The following is a 22130-nucleotide window of genomic DNA, read 5'->3' on the forward strand; positions in this document are numbered from 1 at the left end:
CATACAAAATTAGTCAACAAAAAAAAGCTGAGAAAAATAACTCATGTTGAACAGCAAGGTTAGAAAAAAATGTATTGAAGAAGACCACACAAGTGTTAGTTTTTATTGTATCATAAGTGGAAAAAATAGATGGAGAATTAGCAGATATTTACAGTGAATAAATGTTTAGTCTTGAACTTTGATTCTCAAGAGGTATTGGGACTAGAAAGACCTATTTTAATACCAATTCCTATGAAAAAGATGAGAAATTTAGCCAATGGCAAGTTCAGTGTAAGCCAACAGTGTTACTGTGAAAGGTAGAAATTATTCTTCATAATAGAAAACATTGGTATGATTATTTATGGTTTGCAAGGTACTTTTTAAAATTTTTTTTAATGTTTATTTATTTTTGACAGAGAGAGAAAGAAAGAGCATGAGTGGGGGAGGGGCAGAGAGAGAGGGAGACACAGAATCTGAAGCAGTCTCCAGGCTCCGAGCTGTCAGCACAGAGCCGGATGTGGGGCTTGAACTCACAGACTATGAGATCATGACCTGAGCCAAAGTCGGACTCTCAACCGACTGAGCCACACAGGTGCCCCTGCAAGGTACTTTTTTTAAATGTTGGATTTCTTGAGGCACAATTATTACAGAATGCATCCGTTTGAGGGTAGTGTTAATGGGTTTTGACAAAATTCATCATCATTACCACCACAGTTAAGATACAGACTATTTCCATCATTCCAAAAGTTACTCACATCCCTTTTAGTCAACCCGTACCTTCACCCCAATCCTTGGTAACCACTGACTATTTTAAGATCCCATAACTTTGCAAAGTATTTTTCACATAACTTTAAAAAATTTAATTCTCATGAGATCCCTACAACATTAATATTACCAACATGTCTATTTTATAAAGCCAGAAACAAGGGCTCGTTTATATAAGTGGTAGAACCAGTTACTGAAACTTTTTTTCTTTTCTTTTTTTTTTTTTTTATGTTTACTTATTTTGAGAAGGAGTGAGAAAGCATGAGCAGAGGAGGGACAGAGAGAGAGAAACAGAATCCCAAGCAGGCTCTTATCCTTCCCTATCCTTCCTTCCTTATCCTATCTTATCCTATCCTATCCTATCCTTTCTTATCCTTTTGCTAATAGCACAGAACCCATCACAGGGCTTGATCCAATGAACTGTGAGATCATGACCTGAGCTGAAATTAAGTGTAGGACACTTAACTGACTGAGCCACCCAGGCACCCCTTATTTTCTAGCTAGAACCCTTATTTTCTAGCTCAGGATCCTAAATGCTTTCCTTGACCCTTCCATCTTGCTCTTTTCTCCAAGAGCTCCACTCTCCTCTGCACTGTTCATTCAACTCCAAAGTAAATCCTATATTCAAAGCCAGTATTAATTGTCACAGTAACTTCCTGGACGAGAGATTAGAGGAGGGTTTCTCCATCTTTTTTTTATTATTATTATCATTCCCCTAAGGAGGCTTTTTAGACTTTTTCATGCCCCCATCCCCTAATTAAATTTTAATATCATGAATATGCTTTCTATCTCTGTGTGTACTTTATATATCAAAAACAGTAAGTTTTTTTCACCTACCCTAAAAACGATTTTGTCCCCACTGGGGGCAGTACACTCCCATTGCTTAGACTGAGCAGTAGTCTTCAAACACTGTCCCACCTGGTGTGCATAACACAGAAGTCTGGAGTATGAGACACACATTCACAACGCTGAAAATTTTATAGTAAATACCACAGCAGACTTTTAGCATGATGTTCATGAAAGTGTCTTCAGAACATGTAGGTAAGTAAAATAAGCTGTTTAGGGTAAACTTCAAATTTATTTAACAGGAGAAGTTAAAATATGGCTTATTTTTAAATGTTTGTTTATTTCAAGGGGGTAGGGGTGGGAGAGAGATTCTCAAGCAGGTTCCACACTGTCAGCACAGAGCCCAATATGGGACTTAATCTCATGAACTGTGAGATCATGACCTTAGCCGAAATCAAGAGGCAGATGTTTAACTGAGCCCCACAGGTGCCCCAAAATATGGCTTTTTAAATAATTCTTTTAGAGTTTGCTTTTAATCTAGATCTAGACTTCATATGAAGTGATCAAGGTAATTCTATTGAAGAATAAAACATTAATCTTATTTTTGCTAAATGCTGTGATGCATGTAATGCATATAGCTTTAACATGTTGTTAATGTGAATCTGATTATTGCAAATCTGTCCTGCCTCATCACTTTATCTGCCTTTCATCAAGCAGTCATAACTGAGGAGTCATAATAACCAGATGTCAGTGTTCTCAGTTGTCTTATGTGCAACGTAGAGAGAAATGCAATTCCTTTTTTGTTTTAATGTTTTTGTGGTAAAATACATGTAACATAAAACTTAACCATCATAACCATTTTTAAGTGAACATTTCAGTGATTTTAAACACATTAACACTATTGGACATCCATCACCAACATCCATCCTCAAAACTTGATCTTGTAAAACTGAAACTATACTCATTAAATAGTAACTCCTCACTCCTGACCCTAGCCCCTGCCAACCACCATTATACTTTTTTTCCACCATTATACTTTTTATCTTTGTGATTTTGACTATTCTAAGTAACTAAAGTAAGTGGAATCATACAGTATTTGTCTTTTTTGGCTGTTTTATTTTATATAAAATAATGCTGTCAATGTTTATTCGTGTTGTAGCATACTGCAGATTTTTTTTCCATTTTTAAGCCTGAATAATTTTCTATTGTATGTAAAATACAATACATTTTGCTTATCTTTTTATTCACTGGTAGATACTTGGGTTCCTTCCACCTTTGAGCTGTTGTGAATAATGCTATTATGAACATGAGTGTGCAAATATCTCTTCCAGACCTTGCTTTCAGATATTTTGGGAATATGTCCTGAAGTGGAATTTGTGGATAATATGGTAGTTTTATTTTTAATTTCTTAAGGAACTGCCATACTTTTTCCCATAGTGGCTACACCATTTTATATTCCCACCAGCAGTACCCAAAGGTTCCAATGTATTTACATTTTCACCAACACTTGTTGTTTTCTGGGTTTTTTTATAGCAGCCATCTTAATGGGTATGAGGTGATATTGTAATTTTTATTTGCATTTCTCTGATGATTAGTGATGTTGAGCATCTTTTCATGTGCTTATTGGCTATTCATGAATCTTTAGAGAAATTACTGTTCAAATCTTCTGCCAGTTTTTAAATCAGATTTTTGTCATTGTTGACATTTAGGTGTTCTTTCTATATTCTAAATATTAGTTCCTCATCAAATATGTGATTTATAGATATTTTCTCCCATTGTGTGGGTTACCTTTTTACTCTGTAGATAGTCTCTTTTGATGCACAAAATTTTTAAATTTTTGTGATCTACTTTGCTTATTTTGTTGTTGTTGCCTGAGCATTAGGTGTCATATCCAAGAAATCATTGCCAAATTTAATGTCATGAAGCTTTTTTTTATGTGTTTTTGTTTTATTGTTTTAGATTCTTGGTCCATTTTGAATTAATTTTTGTATATAGTGCTAGGTTTTGGGCCAACTTCATTCTTTTGGACATAAATATCCAGTTTTTGCAGTGCCATTTATTGAAAGATAGTCCACTTTGAATTCAGTGGTGTTAGCACCCTTGTCAAACTCATTTGACCATATAAGCAAAGGTTCATTTCTAGGGTCTCTATTCCATTAGTCTATATGTCTACCTTTATGCCAGTACCTCTCTGTTTTGATTATCATAGCTTTGTAGTAAATTTTGAAATCAATAAATGTGAGTCTTCTGCTTTTGTTCTTCTTTATTGCATTTGTTTTGGCTATTAGGATCATTTGAGATCCCATATGAGTTTTAAGATGGGCTTTTCTATTTCTAAAAAAATACTGTTGGAATTTTGAAAGGGATTGAGTAGAATCTGTAGGTTGCTTTAGGTAATATTCACATTTAAGTGATATTAAGTCTTCCAATTCATGAACATGAGAAATATTTATATATATTTATTATTTCTTTCACCAGCATTTTATAGTTTTCATTGTATAAGCATTTCACCTCCATTGTCAAATATAGTCCTAAGTATCTTATTCCTTTTAATGATACTGCAAATGGAATAGTTTTGTTAATTCCTTTTCAGATTGTTCATTGTTTATTTATAGAAATGCAATTGATTTTTGTCTGCTGACTTTGTATTCTGCTACCTTGCTTAATTTGTTTTTTAGTTCTAACAGATTTTTGTGCCATCTTTAGAGATCTTAAGATCATATTATCAGGAAGCAGAGATGATTTTACTTCTTCCTTTCCTTTTTCTTTTTTTTTACATTTTTTAAATGTTTATTTATTTTTGAGAGAGACAGAATGTGAGCAGGGGAGGGACAGAGAGAGATGAAGACACAAAATCTGAATCAGGCTCCAGGCTCTGAGCTGTCAGCACAAAGCCCGATGTGGAGCTCGAACTCATGAACCATGAGGTCATGACCTAAGTCGAAGTCAGACGCTTAACTGACTGAGCCACCTAGGAGCCCCTACTTCTTCCTTTCCAAGCTGGATGCCTTTAATTTCTTCTTGCCCAATTGCTCTGGCTAGAATGTAGAGTACTATGTTTGAAAAAGTGGTGAAAGCAGGTGTCCCTGCCTTGTTCCTGCTTTTAAAGGAAAAGCTTTCATTTTTTCACCATTGAATGTGAGGTTTGCTGTTAGGGTTTTTCATATGTGGTTTTTGTTGTGTTGAAATAGATTTCCATATTTCCTAGTTTGTTGAGTATTTATTTTTGATGATGATGATGATGAAAGGGTGTTGAATTTTGTCAAATGCTTTTTCTGCATCAATCAAGATGACCATGTCGGGTTTTTTCCTTCTTTCTGTTGATGTGGCATATTATATTGATGGATTTTTGTATGTTGAACCATCCTTGCATTCCATGAATAAATACTCTGTGGTCATGCTATATAGCCCTTTGAATATGCTTCCAAATTATGTATGATGATATCTTGTTGAGAATTTTTGCATCAGTGTTCATAAGGAGTTTTGGTCTGTAGTTTTCTTGTAGTGTCTCTGTCTTGCTTTGACATAAGGTAGTGCTGGTCTCACAGAATGAGATAAGAAATGTTTTCTCCTCCTCAATTTTTTGGAAATGTTTGAGAAAAATTGGTATTAGTTTAAATGTTTGGTAGAATTCACCAATGAAGCTATCGGGTCTAAGGCATTTCTTGTTGGGAAATTTTTGATTACTGATTCAATCTTCTTATTAGCCATAGGTCTATTCAGATTTTCTATATCTTCATGATTGTTGGTAGGTTTTGTGTTTCTAGGAATTTGTGTTTCATTTGGGTTATCAAGTTCATTGGTGTACAAATATCATAGTATAATCTTATAATTCTTTTTATTTCTATAGAATCCATAGTAATGTCCCCACTTTCATTTCAGATTTTAACAATTTGAACCCCCTCCTCTTTTTTAAAAAATTCATCTAGTTAAAGGTTTGCCTATTTTGTTCATATTTTCAAAGACCCAACTTTTGGTTTCATTGATTCTTCTCTATTTCTCTATTTCATTTATCTCTAATGTAATCTATAATTTTTCAATTTCTGCTAGCTTTGTATTTATTTATTTTTATTTTCCTAGTTCTTTAAGCTGTAAAGTTAGGTTTTTATTTGGTGCATCCCATAAGTTTTGGTTTGTTGTGTTTTCATTTCCATTCATCTCTAAATATTTTTAATTTTCCTTGAAATTTATTTTTTGTTCCATCAATTGCTTAAACATGTGTTAATTCCACAATTTTGATGATTTTCCAATTTTCTTTATGTTACTAATTTCTAACTTTACCTCATTGTAGTCCAAGAGGTTACTTTGTAAAATGATTATCTTTTTAAATGTATTGAGATTTATTTCTACCCTACGATGGTGGCGTAGAAGGACGCCAGGCTCACCGCATGTCCTACTGATCACTTGGATTCCACCTACACCTGCCTAAATAACCCAGAAAACCCCCAGAAGACTAGCAGAATGGAGTCTCCGGAGCCAAGCGCAGATGAGAGGCCCACGGAAGAGGATAGGAAGGGCGGAGAGGCGGTGCGCGCTCCACCGACTGGCAGGAGGGAGCCGGGGCAGACGGGCAACCCGCCGGCCAAGCAGAGTCCCCGAGTCTGGCTTGCAAAAGTGGAGGGGCCGGATGGAGTGTGTTCCCACAGCAAGCGGGACTTGACATCTGGAAGGTAATAAGCTAACAGCTCTGCTCAGAGAATGGGAGGGCTGGAGGACAACAGGAGGGAGAGTTGTTGAGCCCCGGACGACAGAGCTCAGCTTGGCGGGTAACAAAAGCGCTCGCCAGCGCCATCGCCCTCGCCCATCCCCCAGCCAAATCCCAAAGGGAACCAGTTCCTGCCAGGGAACTTGCTTGCACCTCGCAAACACCCAGCACTGTGCTTCTGCGGATCCATCCCTCTGGCGGGTCTGACTCCTTCCTGGTGCCGCAGGGCCCCTTCCGAAGCAGATCTCCCAAGGAAAAGCGAGCTGAGCCTGCCCCTCCCGCCCCTGTGCACCTTGCCTATCCACCCGAGGTAATACGCCAGATCCCCAGCACCACAAGCCTGGCAGTGTGCAAGTAGCCCAGACGGGCCATGCCACCCCACCCCACAGTGAATCCCGCCCCTAGGAGAGGGGAAGAGAAGGCACACACCAGTCTGACTGCGGCCCCGCCCACCAACGCAAGTTATTCAAGACAGCACAGGGGAAGTGCCCGCAGTCCCGCACCACTCCAGGGACTATCCAAAATGACCAAGCGGAAGAATTGCCCTCAGAAAAACGTCCAGGAAATAACAACAGCTAATGAACTGATCAAAAATGATTTAAACAATATAACAGAAAGTGAATTTAGAATAATAGTCTTAAAATTAATCGCTGGGCTTGAAAACAGTATAAAGGACAGCAGAGAGTCTATTGCTACAGAGATCAAGGGACTAAGGGACAACCAGGAGGAGCTAAAAAATGCTATCGAGTTGCAAAATAAAAAGGAGACAACTACAGCTTGGACTGAAGAGGCAGAGGAGAGAATAGGTGAACTAGAAGATAAAATTATGGAAAAAGAAGAAGCTGAGAAAAAGATAAATCCAGGAGTATGAGGGGAAAATTAGAGAACTAAGTGATGCACTAAAGAGAAATAATCTACGCATAATTGGTATTCCATAGGAGGAAGAGAGAGGGAAAGGTGCTGAAGGGGTACTTGAAGAAATCATAGCTGAGAACTTCCCTGAACTGGGGAAGGAAAAAGGCATTGAAATCCAAGAGGCACGGAGAACTCCCTTCAGACGTAACTTGAATCGATCTTCTGCATGACATATCATAGTGAAACTGGCAAAATACAAGGATAAAGAGAAAATTCTGAAAGCAGCTAGAGATAAACATGCTCTAACATATAAAGGAAGACCTATAAGACTCGTGACCGATCTCTCTACTGAAACTTGGCAGGCCAGAAAGGAATGGCAGGAGATCTTCAATGTGATGAACAGAAAAAATATGCAGCTGAGAATCCTTTATCCAGCAAGTCTGTCATTTAGAATAGAAGGAGAGATAAAGGTCTTCCCAAACAAACAAAAACTGAAGGAATTTGTCACCACTAAACCAGCCCTACAAGAGATCCTAAGGGGGATCCTGTGAGACAAAGTACCAGAGACATCGCTACAAGCATGAAACCTACGGACATCACAATGACTCAAAACCCATATCTTTCTATAAAAACAATGTAAATGTACTAAATGTGCCAACCAAAATACATAGGGTATCAGAATGGATTAAAAAAAACAAGACCCATCTATTTGCTGTCTACAAGAGACTCATTTTAGACCTGAGGATACCTTCAGATTGAGAGTGAGGGGATGGAGAACTATTTATCATGCCACTGGAAGTCAAAAGAAAGCTGGAGTAGACATACTTATATCAAACAAACTAGACTTTAAATTAAAGGCTATAACAAGAGATGAAGAAGGGCATTATATAATAATCGCAGGGTCTATCCATCAGGAAGAGCTAACAATTATAAATGTCTATGCGCCAAATACAGGAGCCCCCAAATATATAAAACAATTACTCACAAACATAAGGAACCTTATGGATAAGAATGTGGATAAGTAATTGCAGGGGACTTTAAGACTCCACTTACAGAAACGGATAGATCATCTAGACACACGGTCAATAAAGAAACAAGGGCCCTGAATGATAAATTGGATCAGATAGACTTGACAGATATACTTAGAACTCTGCATCCCAAAGCAATGGAGTATACTTTCTTCTCGAGTGCACATGGAACATTCTCCAAGATAGATCACATACTGGGTCACAAAACAGCCCTTCATAAGTATACAAGAATTGAAATCATACCATGCATACTTTCAGACCACAATGCTATGAAGCTTGAAATCAACCACAGGAAAGAGTCTGGAAAACCTCCAAAAGCATGGAGGTTAAAGAACACCCTACTAAACAATGAATGGGTCAACCAGGCAATTAGAGAAGAAATTAAAAAATATATGAAAACATATGAAAATGAAAATACAACAATCCAAACGCTTTGGGATGCAGCGAAGGCAGTCCTGAGAGGAAAATACATTGCAATCCAGGCCTATCTCAAGAAACAAGAAAAATCCCAAATACAAAATCTAACAGCACACCTAAAGGAAATAGAAGCAGAACAGCAAAGACACCCCAAACCCAGCAGAAGAAGAGAAATAATAAATATCAGAGAAGAAATAAACAGTATAGAATCTAAAAAAACTGTAGAGCAGATCAACAAAACCAAGAGTTGGTTTTTTGAAAAAATAAACAATATTGACAAACCTCTAGCCAGGCTTCTCAAAAAGAAAAGGGAGATGACCCAAATAGATAAAATCATGAATGAAAATGGAATTAATACCACCAATCCCTCAGAAATACAAGCAATTATCAGGGAATACTATGAAAAATTATATGCCAACAAACTGGACAACCTGGAAGAAATGGACAAATTCCTAAACACCCACACGCTTCCAAACTCAATCAGGAGGAAATAGAAAGCTTGAACAGACCCATAACCAGCGAAGAAATTGAATCGGTCATCAAAAATCTCCCAACAAATAAGAGTCCAGGACCAGATGGCTTCCCAGGGGAGTTCTACCAGACGTTTAAAGCAGAGATAATACCTATCCTTCTCAAGCTATTCCAAAAAGTAGAAAGGGAAGGAAAACTTCCAGACTCATTCCATGAAGCCAGTATTACTTTGATTCCTAAACCAGACAGAGACCCAGTAAAAAAAAGAGAACTACAGGCCAATATCCCTGATGAATATGGATGCAAAAATTCTCAATAAGATACTAGCAAATTGAATTCAACAGCATATAAAAAGAATTATTCACCATGATCAAGTGGGATTCATCCCTGGGATGCAGGGCTGGTTCAACATTCGCAAATCAATCAACATGATACATCACATTAATAAAAGAAAAGTACCATATGATCCTGTCAATTGATGCGGAAAAGGCCTTTGACAAAATTCAGCAACGTTTCTTAATAAAAACCCTCGAGAAAGTCGGGATAGAAGGAACATACTTAAAGATCATAGAAGCCATTTATGAAAAGCCCACAGCTAACATCATCCTCAATGGGGAAAAACTGAGAGCTTTTTCCCTGAGATCAGGAAACACGACAGGGATGTCCACTCTCACCGCTCTTGTTTAACATAGTGTTGGAAATTCTAGCATCAGCAATCAGACAACAAAAGGAAATCAAAGGCATCCAAATTGGCAAAGATGAAGTTAAGCTTTCACTTTTTGCAGATGACATGATATTATACATGGAAAACCCGACAGACTCCACCAAAAGTCTGCTAGAACTGATACAGGAATTCAGCAAAGTTGCAGGATACAAAATCAATGTACAGAAATCAGTTGCATTCTTATACACTAATAATGAAGCAACAGAAAGACAAATAAAGAAACTGATCCCATTCATAATTGCACCAAGAAGCATAAAACACCTAGGCATAAATCTCACCAAAGATGTAAAAGATCTGTATGCTGAAAACTATAGAAAGCTTATGAAGGAAATTGAAGAAGATTTAAAGAAATGGAAAAACATTCCATGCTCATGGATTGGAAGAATAAATATTGTCAAAATGTCAATACTACCCAAAGCTATCTACACATTCAATGCAATCCCAATCAAAATTGCACCAGCATTCTTCTCGAAACTAGAACAAGCAATCCTAAAATTTATATGGAACCACAAAAGGCCCCGAATAGCCAAAGTAATTTTGAAGAAGAAGACCAAAGCAGGAGGCATCACAATCCCAGACTTTAGCCTCTACTACAAAGCTGTCATCATCAAGACAGCATGGTATTGGCACAAAAACAGACACATAGACGAATGGAATAGAATAGAAACCCCAGAACGAGACCCACAAAAGTATGGCCAACTCATCTTTGACAAAGCAGGAAAGAATATCCAATGGAAAAAAGACAGTATCTTTAACAAATGGTGCTGGGAGAACTGGACAGCAACATGCAGAAGATTGAAACTAGACCACTTTCTCACACCATTCACAAAAATAAACTCAAAATGGATAAAGGACCTGAATGTGAGACAGGAAACCATCAAAACCCTAGAGGAGAAAGCAGGAAAAGACCTCTCTGACCTCAGCCATAGCCATTTCTTACGTGACACATCCCCAAAGGCAAGGGAATTAAAAGCAAAAATGAACTACTGGGACCTTATGAAGATAAAAAGCTTCTGCACAGCAAAGGAAACAACCAACAAAACTAAAAGGCAACCAACGGAATGGGAAAAGATATTTGCAAATGACATATCAGAAAGGGCTAGTATCCAAAATCTATAAAGAGCTCACCAAACTCCACACCTGAAAAACAAATAACCCAGTGAAGAAATGGGCAGAAAACATGAATAGACACTTCTCTAAATAAGACATCCAGATGGTCAACAGGCACATGAAAAGATGCTCAATGTCGCTCCTCATCAGGGAAATACAAATCAAAACCACACTCAGATATCACCTCACGCCAGTCAGAGTGGCTGAAATGAACAAATCAGGAGACTATAGATGCTGGAGAGGATGTGGAGAAACGGGAACCCTCTTGCACTGTTAGTGGGAATGCAAATTGGTGCAGCCACTCTGGAAAACAGTGTGGAGGTTCCTCAAAAAATTAAAAATAGATCTACCCTATGACCCAGCAATAGCACTGCTAGGAATTTACCCAAGGGATACAGGAGTACTGATGCATAGGGGCATTTGTATACCAATGTTTATAGTAGCACTCTCAATAATAGCCAAATTATGGAAAGAGCCTAAATGTCCATCAACTGATGAATGGATAAAGAAATTGTGGTTTATATACACAATGGAGTACTACGTGGCAATGAGAAAGAATGAAATATGGCCCTTTGTAGCAACATGGATCGAAGTGGAGAGTGTGATGCTAAGTGAAATAACCCATACAGAGAAAGACAGATACCATATGGTTTCACTCTTATGTGGATCCTGAGAAACTTCACAGGAACCCATGGGGGAGGGGAAGGAAAAAAAAAAGGAGGTTAGAGTGGAAGAGAGCCAAAGCATAAGAGACTCTTAAAAAGTGAGAACAGAGGGTTGATGGGGGGTGGGAGGGCGGGGAGGGTGGGTAATGGGTATTGAGGAGGGCACCTTTTGGGATGAGCACTGGGTGTTGAATGGAAACCATTTAGACAATAAACTTCATATATTGAAAAAATAAATAAAAATAAAAAATGGAAAAAAATAAATGTATTGAGATTTAATTTATGGCCTAATATATGGTATATCCAGGAAAATGTCCTATATACACTTGCAAAAAGTGATTATTCTGGTTGTTGTCAGGTAAAATATTCTGTATACATCTGCTAGATGTAGCTGGTTTGTTTTTTAAGTCCTCTGTTTCTTATCTTCTGTCTCTTCTACCCATTGTTGTGACTGGGGTATTGAACTAGTGAACTATTGTAGAACTGTGTATTTCTCCCTTATATTCCGTTAATTTTTTTTCATATATTTTGATGGTCTGTGATTGCTGGATCGTGGATACTTCTATTTTTCACTTTACATGGAACCTCTGTACTGTTTTCCAGAGTGACTATACCAGTTTGCATTCCCACTAACAGTGCAAGAGGGTTCCTTTTTCTCCACATCCTTACCAACACTTGTTGTTTCTTGTGTTTTTGATTTTAGCCATTTTCACAGGTGTGAAGTGATATCTCACTGTAGTTCTGATTTGCATTTCCTTGATGAAAAGGGATGATTAGCATCTTTCCATGTGTCTTTGGCCATCTGTATGTCTTTTTTGGAGAAATATGTGTTCATGTCGTCTGCCCATTTTTTAACTGGATATTTGGTTTTGGGGTGTTGAGTTATATAAGTTCTTTAAATATTTTGGATACTAATTGCTTACCAAATGATATGTCATTTGCAAGTATTTTATCCCATTCCATAGGTTGCCTTTTAGTTTTCTTAGTTATTTCCTTTGCTGTGCAAAAGCTTTTAATTTGATGAGTCCCAATAGTTTATTTTTGCTTTTGTTTCCCTTGTCTTGGGAGACCTATCTAGAAAAAAATTCCTCTAGCCAGTGTCAGAGAAATAACCCTGTGCTCTCTTCTAGGATTTTTATGGTTTCGGGTCTCACATTTAGGTCTTCAATCCACTTTGAGGATTTTTTGGTGCATGATTTAAGAAAGTGGTCCAGTTTCATTTCTTGTGCATGTTCTTATCCAGTTCTCCCAACACCATTTGTTGAAGAGTCCATCTTTTTCCCATTGGATATTCTTTATTGCTTTGTTGAAGATTAACCATTTAGTCATGGGTTCATTTCTGGGTTTTCTGTTCTGGTCCATTGATCTATGTGTGTATTTTTTGTGCTAGTACCATACTATTTTGATTACTGTAGCTTTGTAATAGAACTTGCAATGTACCTTGAAATCTGGAATTGTGATGCCTCCAGCTTTGCTTTTCTTTTTCAAGATTGCTTTGGCTATTTGGGGTCTTTTGTGGTTCCATACAAATTTTTGGATCCTTTGTTGTAGTTCTGTGAAAAATGCTATTGATATTTTGATAAAGATTGTATTAAAAAAGTAGATTGCTTTGGGTATTATAGGCATTTTAACAATATTTGTTCTTCCAATCCATGAGCATGGAACATCTTTCCATTTCTTGGTGTCATCTTCAATTTCTTTCATTAGTGTTTTATCAGTTTCTGGAGTACAGTTCTTTCACCTTTCTGGTTAGGTTTATTCCTAGGTATCTTATTATTTTGGGTGCAATTGTAATTGGGATTGTTTTCCTAATTTCTCTTTCTGCTGCTTCATTACAGGTGGTGTATAGAAATGGGGCAGATTTCTGTGCATTGATATTGTATCCTGAGAATGTACAGTTTGTGTTTCAGTTCTAGCAGTTTTTCAGCTGGAGTCTTTCAGGTTTTCTCTATATAGTATCATGTCATCTCCAAATAGTGAAAGTTTTACTTCTTTTTTACCAGTTTGGATGCCTTTTATTTCTTTTTGTTGTCTGACTGCTGTGACTAGGACTTCTAGTATTATGTAAAATAAAAGTAGTGAAATTGGACATCCTGATCTTGTTCCTGACCTTAGGGGAAAGGCTCTCACTTTTTCCACATTGAAGATGATATTTGCTCTGGGTTTTTCAGAAGTCAGTCTGTCTATCTGTCTCTCTCTCTCTCTCTCTCTCTCTCAACCTAAGACCCTGAAATCAAGAGTCATACTCTCTACTGACTGAGCCAGGCTGATACCCCACTCAGAAGTGTCATGGGTTTTTCATATATGGCCTTTATCATTTTGAGGTATGTTCCCTCTAAATCTACTTTGTTGGGTTTTTTTTTTTAATCATGAATGAATACTGTACTTTGTCAAGTGCTTTTACGTTGCATCTACTGAAATGATCATATGGTTCTTATCCTCTTATTGATGTGATGTATCACATTGATAGATTTGAGAATATTGAATAACCCTTGCAACCCAGAAATAATCCTACTATATTGTGGTGAATGATTTTTTTTAATTGTTGTTGGGTTCTTTTTGCTAGTATTTTGTTGAGAATTTTTGCTTTTATGTTCATGAGGGATATTGGCCTGTACTCTTTTTGTGTGTGTGTGGTATATTCGTCTGGCCTGAGTATCAGGGTTATACTGGCCTCATAGAATGAATTTGGAAGTTTACCTTCCTTTTCTATTCTTTGTAATAGTTTAAGAAGAATAGGTATTAACTCTACAAATATTTGGTAGATTTTGCCTGTAAGGCCATCTGGTCCTGGACTTTTGTTTGTTGGGAGTTTTTTGATTACTGATTTAATTTCTTTTCTGGTAATAATAGGTCTGTTCAAATTTTCTTTTCTTCTTCATTTTTGGGAGATTATATGTTTCTAGGAATTTACCCATTTCTTTTAGGTTGTCCGATTTGTTGACATATAGGTTTTCATAATATTCTCTTATAATCCTTTGCCTTTCTGGAGTGTTGGTTGTTTAGCCTCTCTCATTTGTGCTTTTATTTATTTGGGTCCTTTCTCTTTTGTTCTTGATAAGTCTGGCTAGAGGTTTATCAATTTTAATGGTTTTTTTTTTCAAAGAACCAACTCCTGGTTTTATTGATCTATTCTTTTTTTAGTTTCTATATCACTTATTTCTCCTGTAATCTTTATTATTTTTTTCCTTATGCTGGTTTTAGGTTTTGTTTGTTCTTTTTCTAGCATGTATGGGTATGTTAGGCTGTTTGAGATTTTTTTTGCTTGTTGAAGTAGGCCTGTATTTCTATAAACTTCCCTCTTAGAACCACTTTTGCTGTATCCCAAAGCTTTTGAACAATTGTGTTTTTATTTTCATTTGTTTTTATGTAGTTTAATTTTTTTTTTCTTTTACTTTCTGTTTGACTCAATGGTAGTTCTAATATCAGGATCTAATCTAATGCTGGGAATCTCTTGACTAGGTTTCAAGTCCTGGAAATATTTCTCCATGGTTTTCAACCTCACCCTATTGTTTTTTAGTTTTGTTTTGGTTTTGGTTTTGGTTCTGCTCTCTGAATCATCCATCATTTTTAATGAAAAGCAGCACATGTTTACAGTTTACAAAATATAAATTATAAGAGTTTTATGGTTTCAAGTCTTACATTCAGATCTTTAATCCATTTTAAGTTGATGTGCATGGTATGAAGTAGTGGTCAAGTTTCATTGTTTTGCATATGGCTGTTCAGTTTTCTCAATATCATTTATTAAAGGAAAATATCCTTTCCCCATTTATATTCTTGGCTCCTTTATCATAGATTAATTGACCATAAAAGTGTGGGTTTGTTTCTGGACTCTCAACACACAGAGAAGGCCATGTGAAGATGAAACAGAGAGAATTTTAAGATGCTGACCTTGATTGAAGATTGAAATCACAGGCAAGGAATGCTACCAGCTAGTGTGTCACTGCTGGTAGTTTACTTTCTGCCCAATGATACTGATTGCAGTCTGCTGGCCTCCAGAACTATGAAAGAATAAATTCTGTCATTTTAAGCAACATTGTATGATAATTTGTAACATAAGCCACTGAAAACTAATATAAATGGGTATTGATGTCTCAGTGTTGCTTTTTAAATGCATTTCACTGGTTATTAAATGAGATTAAGTATCTTTGCATAAGATTATTGATGTCCGGTTGTTTTTTTCTATGAGTTTTTCAACTCCTGTCATTTGTCTTTTCTTTTTTTCAGTTTACTTTCTTATCGATTCTGACTACTAACCCTGTCATTTGTCCCTGTTACTAAAGAGATATTCATAATCTGTACCTTGTCTTGCTACCTTATTCTGTCTTCTGCATTCAGAAGATCTTTTTTACATTTTTTTAATTATGGAAATTTTTAAACATACCCAAAAGAAGAGGGAATAGTATGTAGTATAACACATTTTCCATATACCCATCACTCAGCTTCAATAGTATCAGTATTTTTTCCAGAAGTATTCATATTTTTATGTACTTTTGTGCATTATCTAAGCAACCTTTTTGTGTTGCTATTATTTCTGCAGCAATTTCTGTCATGATAAAATTTTTTTTTCTGATAATATTTCTTTATCATTTTATAAATTATATACTTATACAAATATTATATCATTATATACAAGTGTTATATAAATGTTATATGTGAAATTATATATTTGTTATATATAAATTTTACCTTATGTGTAGCAATTTCTAATATATACAAAGTATTATGGCACCTATGTTAACCTGTACCTTCTTCCTAAACAACATGTACTTTTCTTATTCAGCCAGCACAAGCTACTGATGCAGATCTTGGGAATTTGCCAGTTGTCCCATCAACATCATACATGTCACCATAGAGCTTGTTGAAAATCCCATGTGTCCTTCTAAGAAGGCTGATCAATCATACAGGAGATTTTAAAATATATGCCTGAGTCAACTATACTGGCATTTTTGTTTTTACAAAGTAAGTCCTCTCATTTTTTCTCCTTATTTCTAGTGTGCCACCTGGGCTTGAAGGCATGAAAGAACAAGACATCTGCAACAAGATAATGGCTAAATTACTGGAAAATTATGATACCTTGTTTGAAGTAGAGTATACAGGAAATGATAACCAGAGATGTGAAAACATGGCTAGGATTATCATAGTAAAAGTAAGTAACTTTGGTATATAATCTTCAGTATTGTTTATATTTTGAATGGAAGACATTTTATTTTTTTATTTTTATTTTTTTTTTAATTTTTTTTTTCAACGTTTATTTATTTTTGGGACAGAGAGAGACAGAGCATGAACGGGGGAGGGGCTGAGAGAGAGGGAGACACAGAATCGGAAACAGGCTCCAGGCTCTGAGCCATCAGCCCAGAGCCTGATGCAGGGCTCGAACTCATGGACCGTGAGATCGTGACCTGGCTGAAGTCGGACGCTTAACCGACTGCGCCACCCAGGCACCCCTGGAAGACATTTTATATAGATCATTCTTTGTCATAAAAATGTCATGGGTGTAACTTAGATTATTATTCCTGTGTTTATTGAATTTTGTTTATGAAATATAATCTCTGTGTCAAGTATTTAACTGATCTATATTCTTCTAAGATTGGAGAATAATTGTGAATTCATGTTTCCCTGCCGCTGTAAAATCATCTCAAAATCACTTATGTAGGCCCAGTGCTTTAGTTGATTTTTATGGAAGCCTGGTGTTACAGCAGAGATATGTGCTTATAGCTGTGTTAGGAGTGCTAGCTTACTGAGTAGATGGCAAATTCCTGAAGATAATGTTACTGTCTTTTTATTTCCCTTGTGTCTGGCACACTTTCAAGTTCACCTTCAGATTTTAAGTCCCACATATGTATCCCCTGGCAACTATCATCAGTAAAGGAAAGTATTTTTATAAGCTGTAAAGGAATCCTTAACAATACTATCTCCATCTTTTTATACATTGGCCGATAATTTATAACCTATCCTTTACACATTAGGGAAATGTAAGTAGGTCTCTAAAGAAAGTCCGACAATAAACCAAGCCAAATCCTCCAGGGGAGGGATCATATTTCTTTCTCACTTATATTGAGGCAAATCATGATGGAATGGATATGGGAGGTTCCCTTAGGAGATTTCCTGAGACTTATCACCTTTACAGACTGCATTATACTTGTTGATTTACATGGCAATGACTGATAAAACCCAAGACACTTGTTTTGGTCATTGAAGAGGTATTTTCATCCCTTCTTCCAGTTGAGAACATGACTTTGAAGAAGAAATAAAAGGTAATGAGTATCAAGTAGCACTCTACCAAAAAAGCAAAAGAAAACCAAAAACTAGGTTTTCTTATCCAGACTCCTTGTAAGGACTATAGTACATCTGAGAGGAATGCCTCTATCTGGAATCTTGCCAAACTGATAAAGAGAACTTTAAACTTTGAAAGAAGGGAAGAATAATACATAGATAAAATGATGAGATACAATAATAATGTAAGTTGGAGGCAACACAGTAGCTGAGAAAATATGCCCGTGATTCACCAGAGAAAATACGGAAAGAAGATACACTGTCTTGCTACCAAAAAATTAAAATAAATTCTCTTTTAGATAGAAAAAAAAATACATCCTGAATTTCTTCCTCTGTTTCCTAGAGTACTTTGCAAAGGTCTCTTTTTAAAGTATTAAAAAGTGATTGACTTTGCTACAGCTGTATCTCTGATTAACACTTTTTAGCACTTGTACTTTTTAACTAGAGCTTGTAAGATAATCAGATAAGCCTAAAATATAATAGAAAAATATGATCTCCTAGGCAAGACAAACTTGCTGATATATATATATATATATATATATATATATATATATATATATATTCATTCACTGGAATATGCCAAGAAGAGGTTATATGCTGTGTAAGTAAAACAACACCTGTTTAAATATATAGAAGGAGTCCCTGCCTAGAACTCATTGAGCTACTAGATTTAAGTCTAGTGGAGAACTTAGTATGAGAGTACAAGATAACAAGACACACAAACTGGTAGTACTGTGGGAGTCAAATACAGGTATCTTAGGTAGATAAAGAATATGACTGCTACTCCCCTAATGCAAGTTTCAGATCTGGCCTACAGGCAGATAAAGATCATGTTTGAAAACTGCATTTCTATACCATGGAAGCATCATTCTGCTAAAGCAAAATAGTTGGTGCATTCTTTACTGATCTTGCTGATAGTCTCATCTCAGATGGTAGCTTATGCTACAAGGGAATATGATGTTCTGAATCTAGTTACAACCAGTAAGGACGAAATGTAAGTTGCAGAAATTATTTTAATGGAATATGCCAGTGCCATTTTAGGGTCCATAAAAATAAAGAACATGCTAGCTATAATCAGTTATCTAAACTTCGACATTGTTTAGAAAGCAGTTTTTTTTTTAATTCGTAAAATCAGGAACATATTAGATACAAACCAAAAGAATACTGGATTAGAAAGGAAATGGGAGGCTGACGATGAAATCATTAACGTACTAAACAATTGGAAAACTGGAAGGTAACTAAAAGAAACAAGTTCTTATTCTGGTCATTCTCATGAGCTCAGCTTTTAGAAGGATAGGTAGAAGAAGAGACCAGCACAAAAGAAGTAATAAGTATGCATGAATGACAGACACATAAAGTGAGCTGAGAATAAGCTTAGGCTCACGGAAACTACTAAGGTATAGAAATAGGCTTTTAAGGGGAAGAAGTACTAAATGTATCCACCGACATACCTCTGTGTACCCCATTGTGGGGAACAGAGTCATAAAAGATTGAATGAAGTTCACAATATCCTTGTGGCTTTAGGGAGATTTGGGGCCAAGACAAATGTAAGTTTGGTTGCAATGGGACCAGGATGAAGGACTTTGAATTTGGACTGGTGTTAACTTAGGGCAGGTCTCTACATTTGTTTGCGTTATTTTCAGTATTTTAATCATTGACTTAAATGAGTACATACTTAGCACATTTGCAAGTAAAATAAAGATGGAAAAATAGTTCAGATATTGGATGGCTGGGTATGTAGACTAACAGAATGATGTGTGAGTGCATGTGTGTGCGTGCATGTGTGTACATGTGTGTGCGTGTGTGTGTATGTGTGTGTGTGTGTAGTACCATTTCCCTCTTCTTTCTTGCTTCAATCAAATGAGCATTTTATTTGGGCCTGCAGCAATGTGCTGAGGTCACATGGGCCTCTCCCACAGTTCCAAGGGATCCGTGAATGAGTCACAACGGTTTTTACTACCATCCTCTTTAGCTTTAAGATTTAAGTTAGTTATGACTTAAAGGAAGATTGAGACAGTTCTGGCCAGGGAGATGTAAGGCAAAGTGTGTTGGAGGCAGAAGACCTCTTGGAAAGATTGTCATCCTTGATTAAAAAGAATGATTGAAGGAGCACCTGGATAGCTCAGTTGGGTAAGGGTCCGACTTTAGGTCAGGGTTGACTTCAGCTCAGGTCATGATCTCCTGGTTCATGAGTAGAGCCCCTCATCAGGCTCTATGCTGACAGTGTGAAAGCCTGCTTGATATTCTCTCTCTTCCCCTCTCTCTCTGCTTCTTCCTCATTGTACTTTCTCTCTCTCAAAAATAAATAAACTAAAGAAAAAAGAATGGAGAGACCAGAGCTGTGGTTTTCCTCTGGGTATAGTAGCCCTGGTGGTTGTGATTGGCTAGGAAAATGCCCAAGGGTACTCTCCAGGGGTGATGAAAATTTTCTGTATCTCATTAGGGATGTGCGTTATATGGGTGTAAGCATTTGTCAAAACTCATTCAACTGTACACTTAAGGTTTATCCATTTTAATTAATGTAAATTATTTTTTTAATTTTTAATTACAAAGAACAGAAGGTAGCAGAGCAGGCCTTTGAGTAAGATGCCCATCTCTTTCATCCTGCTTTCAGATGTTATCATCTGAAGGTATGATGCTTGGAGCTGTTGCCATCATCTTTGCCCTTGATGAATGTATCACTGGCCCACTGAAGTGAGCAGCCCAAGGAGGAAAGAGGCTAGATTCCTCATCCTTGCTGATGTGCTGAACCAGCCCCAAACATGCCTACCTCTGGACTTTGAGTTACATGAGGGAAATAAAGGTCCTTAAAATATAAACTACTTTTAGCAGAGCATTCTGTTTCTTGCACCAAAAGCATCATACCTGATACGATCGCTATAATTGGAAAGTGCTGTACTTAGGTTTGTAAAATGATTTGTACAAATATAGCCCAGAGGAGACCAAAATTAATAATCATTAAATTTGAAAATCATCCACAGATGTTAATTTTTCAGCACAGTACAAAATATCCGTGTGATGTAATTGTTCCAAAATACCAAAGATTCATTCACTGAATGGACCAATAGTATGCAGAACAAAGAATGTAGGTCTCACTGCTCTTGGTGTAGGTCTGGCAGTATCTGCAGTATTCTATCTGATTCTGAGTACTACATTCTGACCCTCCTGACAATCACCACTGTGACTCATTTACACTCATTAAGTACATATTCTCCTGAATAACTGTCTTTTACTCTAGGCACCATACTGCTGATGACCTTGAAACCATCACTCAAGCCTGTTCTGTCAGAACAGCAGTAAAGCTGTATTTCCCACTATCTAGAAAATGCCATGCTGGTGCCTCACACCCAAAACTTTGTGTTCTATCCCCTCCAACCCTAGTTTCCCAGCCTGCCAGACTAGAATCCTTACTTTATCCTTAACTCCTCTAGTCTTTACCAGTCCCGTAGGGACTCAGATACTATCTTCTGTCTCTTGGAATGGGTGTCTCTTGTCTACCCATTACAATTGCTTTAGATAGGACCTTATCACAGGTACCCAGTTTCAAACTGTTATCCTGCTTCCAGGCTCACTCCCCTCCCATCTCCTTCCTACCAGTGATAGAGTTGTGTGGCTAAAAATCAAGCCTGATCAGGGGCACGTGGGTGGCTCCACTGATTGAGCTTCCGACTCTTGATTTCAGCTCCCATTGTGATCCCAGGGTTGTGCGGTTAGGCTCTGCACTGAGCATGGAGCCTACTTACGATTCTCTTTCTCTCTTTCTCTGCCCCCTCCCCTGCTCATGTGCTCTCTCCCTAAAATAAAAAATTAAAATTTATAAAATCCTGATCATAATATATTCCTGCCTTAAGTAAATAAACCTTTTGCTGTCATTGATCTGTCTCCCACTCTTTTGCTCACAATATGCCATTAAGATGCCTTTACTTGGAAGTTCAAGCTGTCACACTGTCCCCAAATCAAATTTTCTCTTTTAAATATTTGAGTGAATATTAAATGGTTCTTGTCTGCTTCTTCTTTCCCTGACCTTTCTTCAGTCTCCTTTGAGGACTCTTCATTCTCAGTCAGAATTAAACATTATTATTTCCTAAGGTCATCCTTCGGTCTTTAATGCACAGCTGTGCTTGGCAAACCATACATAAATATCTAACTGCCTAGTGGTCACTAGGGCCTAGTGGTCACTTGCATGTCCCGTGGATTGTCTGATCATCTTTTCTTGTCCTTGAAGATCTAATGCTCCACTTGTCTTAATGAATGGTTTCGTCCACCCACACAACTGCTCCAGGTTGATGTCCAGCAATCACTAAAACCTGTTAATTCTTCAGTATCTCCCTGCTCACTACTACTTCCTC

At 37.0% G+C, this 22130-nt stretch overlaps 1 protein-coding gene across 1 annotated transcript in view; it reads left to right on the plus strand.

Annotated features, from left to right (window-relative positions):
• FAM13A (family with sequence similarity 13 member A) overlaps positions 1 to 22130 on the plus strand; it is a 341975-nt gene that overhangs the window by 114191 nt on the left and 205654 nt on the right. Inside the window, 1 exon segment of the mRNA XM_043572193.1 lies at positions 16501 to 16654. Coding sequence (XP_043428128.1) covers positions 16501 to 16654 — 154 coding nt within the window.

The sequence above is a fragment of the Prionailurus bengalensis genome, chromosome B1 (genome assembly GCF_016509475.1).
Source record: "Prionailurus bengalensis isolate Pbe53 chromosome B1, Fcat_Pben_1.1_paternal_pri, whole genome shotgun sequence".
NCBI classification, from domain to species: domain Eukaryota; kingdom Metazoa; phylum Chordata; class Mammalia; order Carnivora; family Felidae; genus Prionailurus; species Prionailurus bengalensis.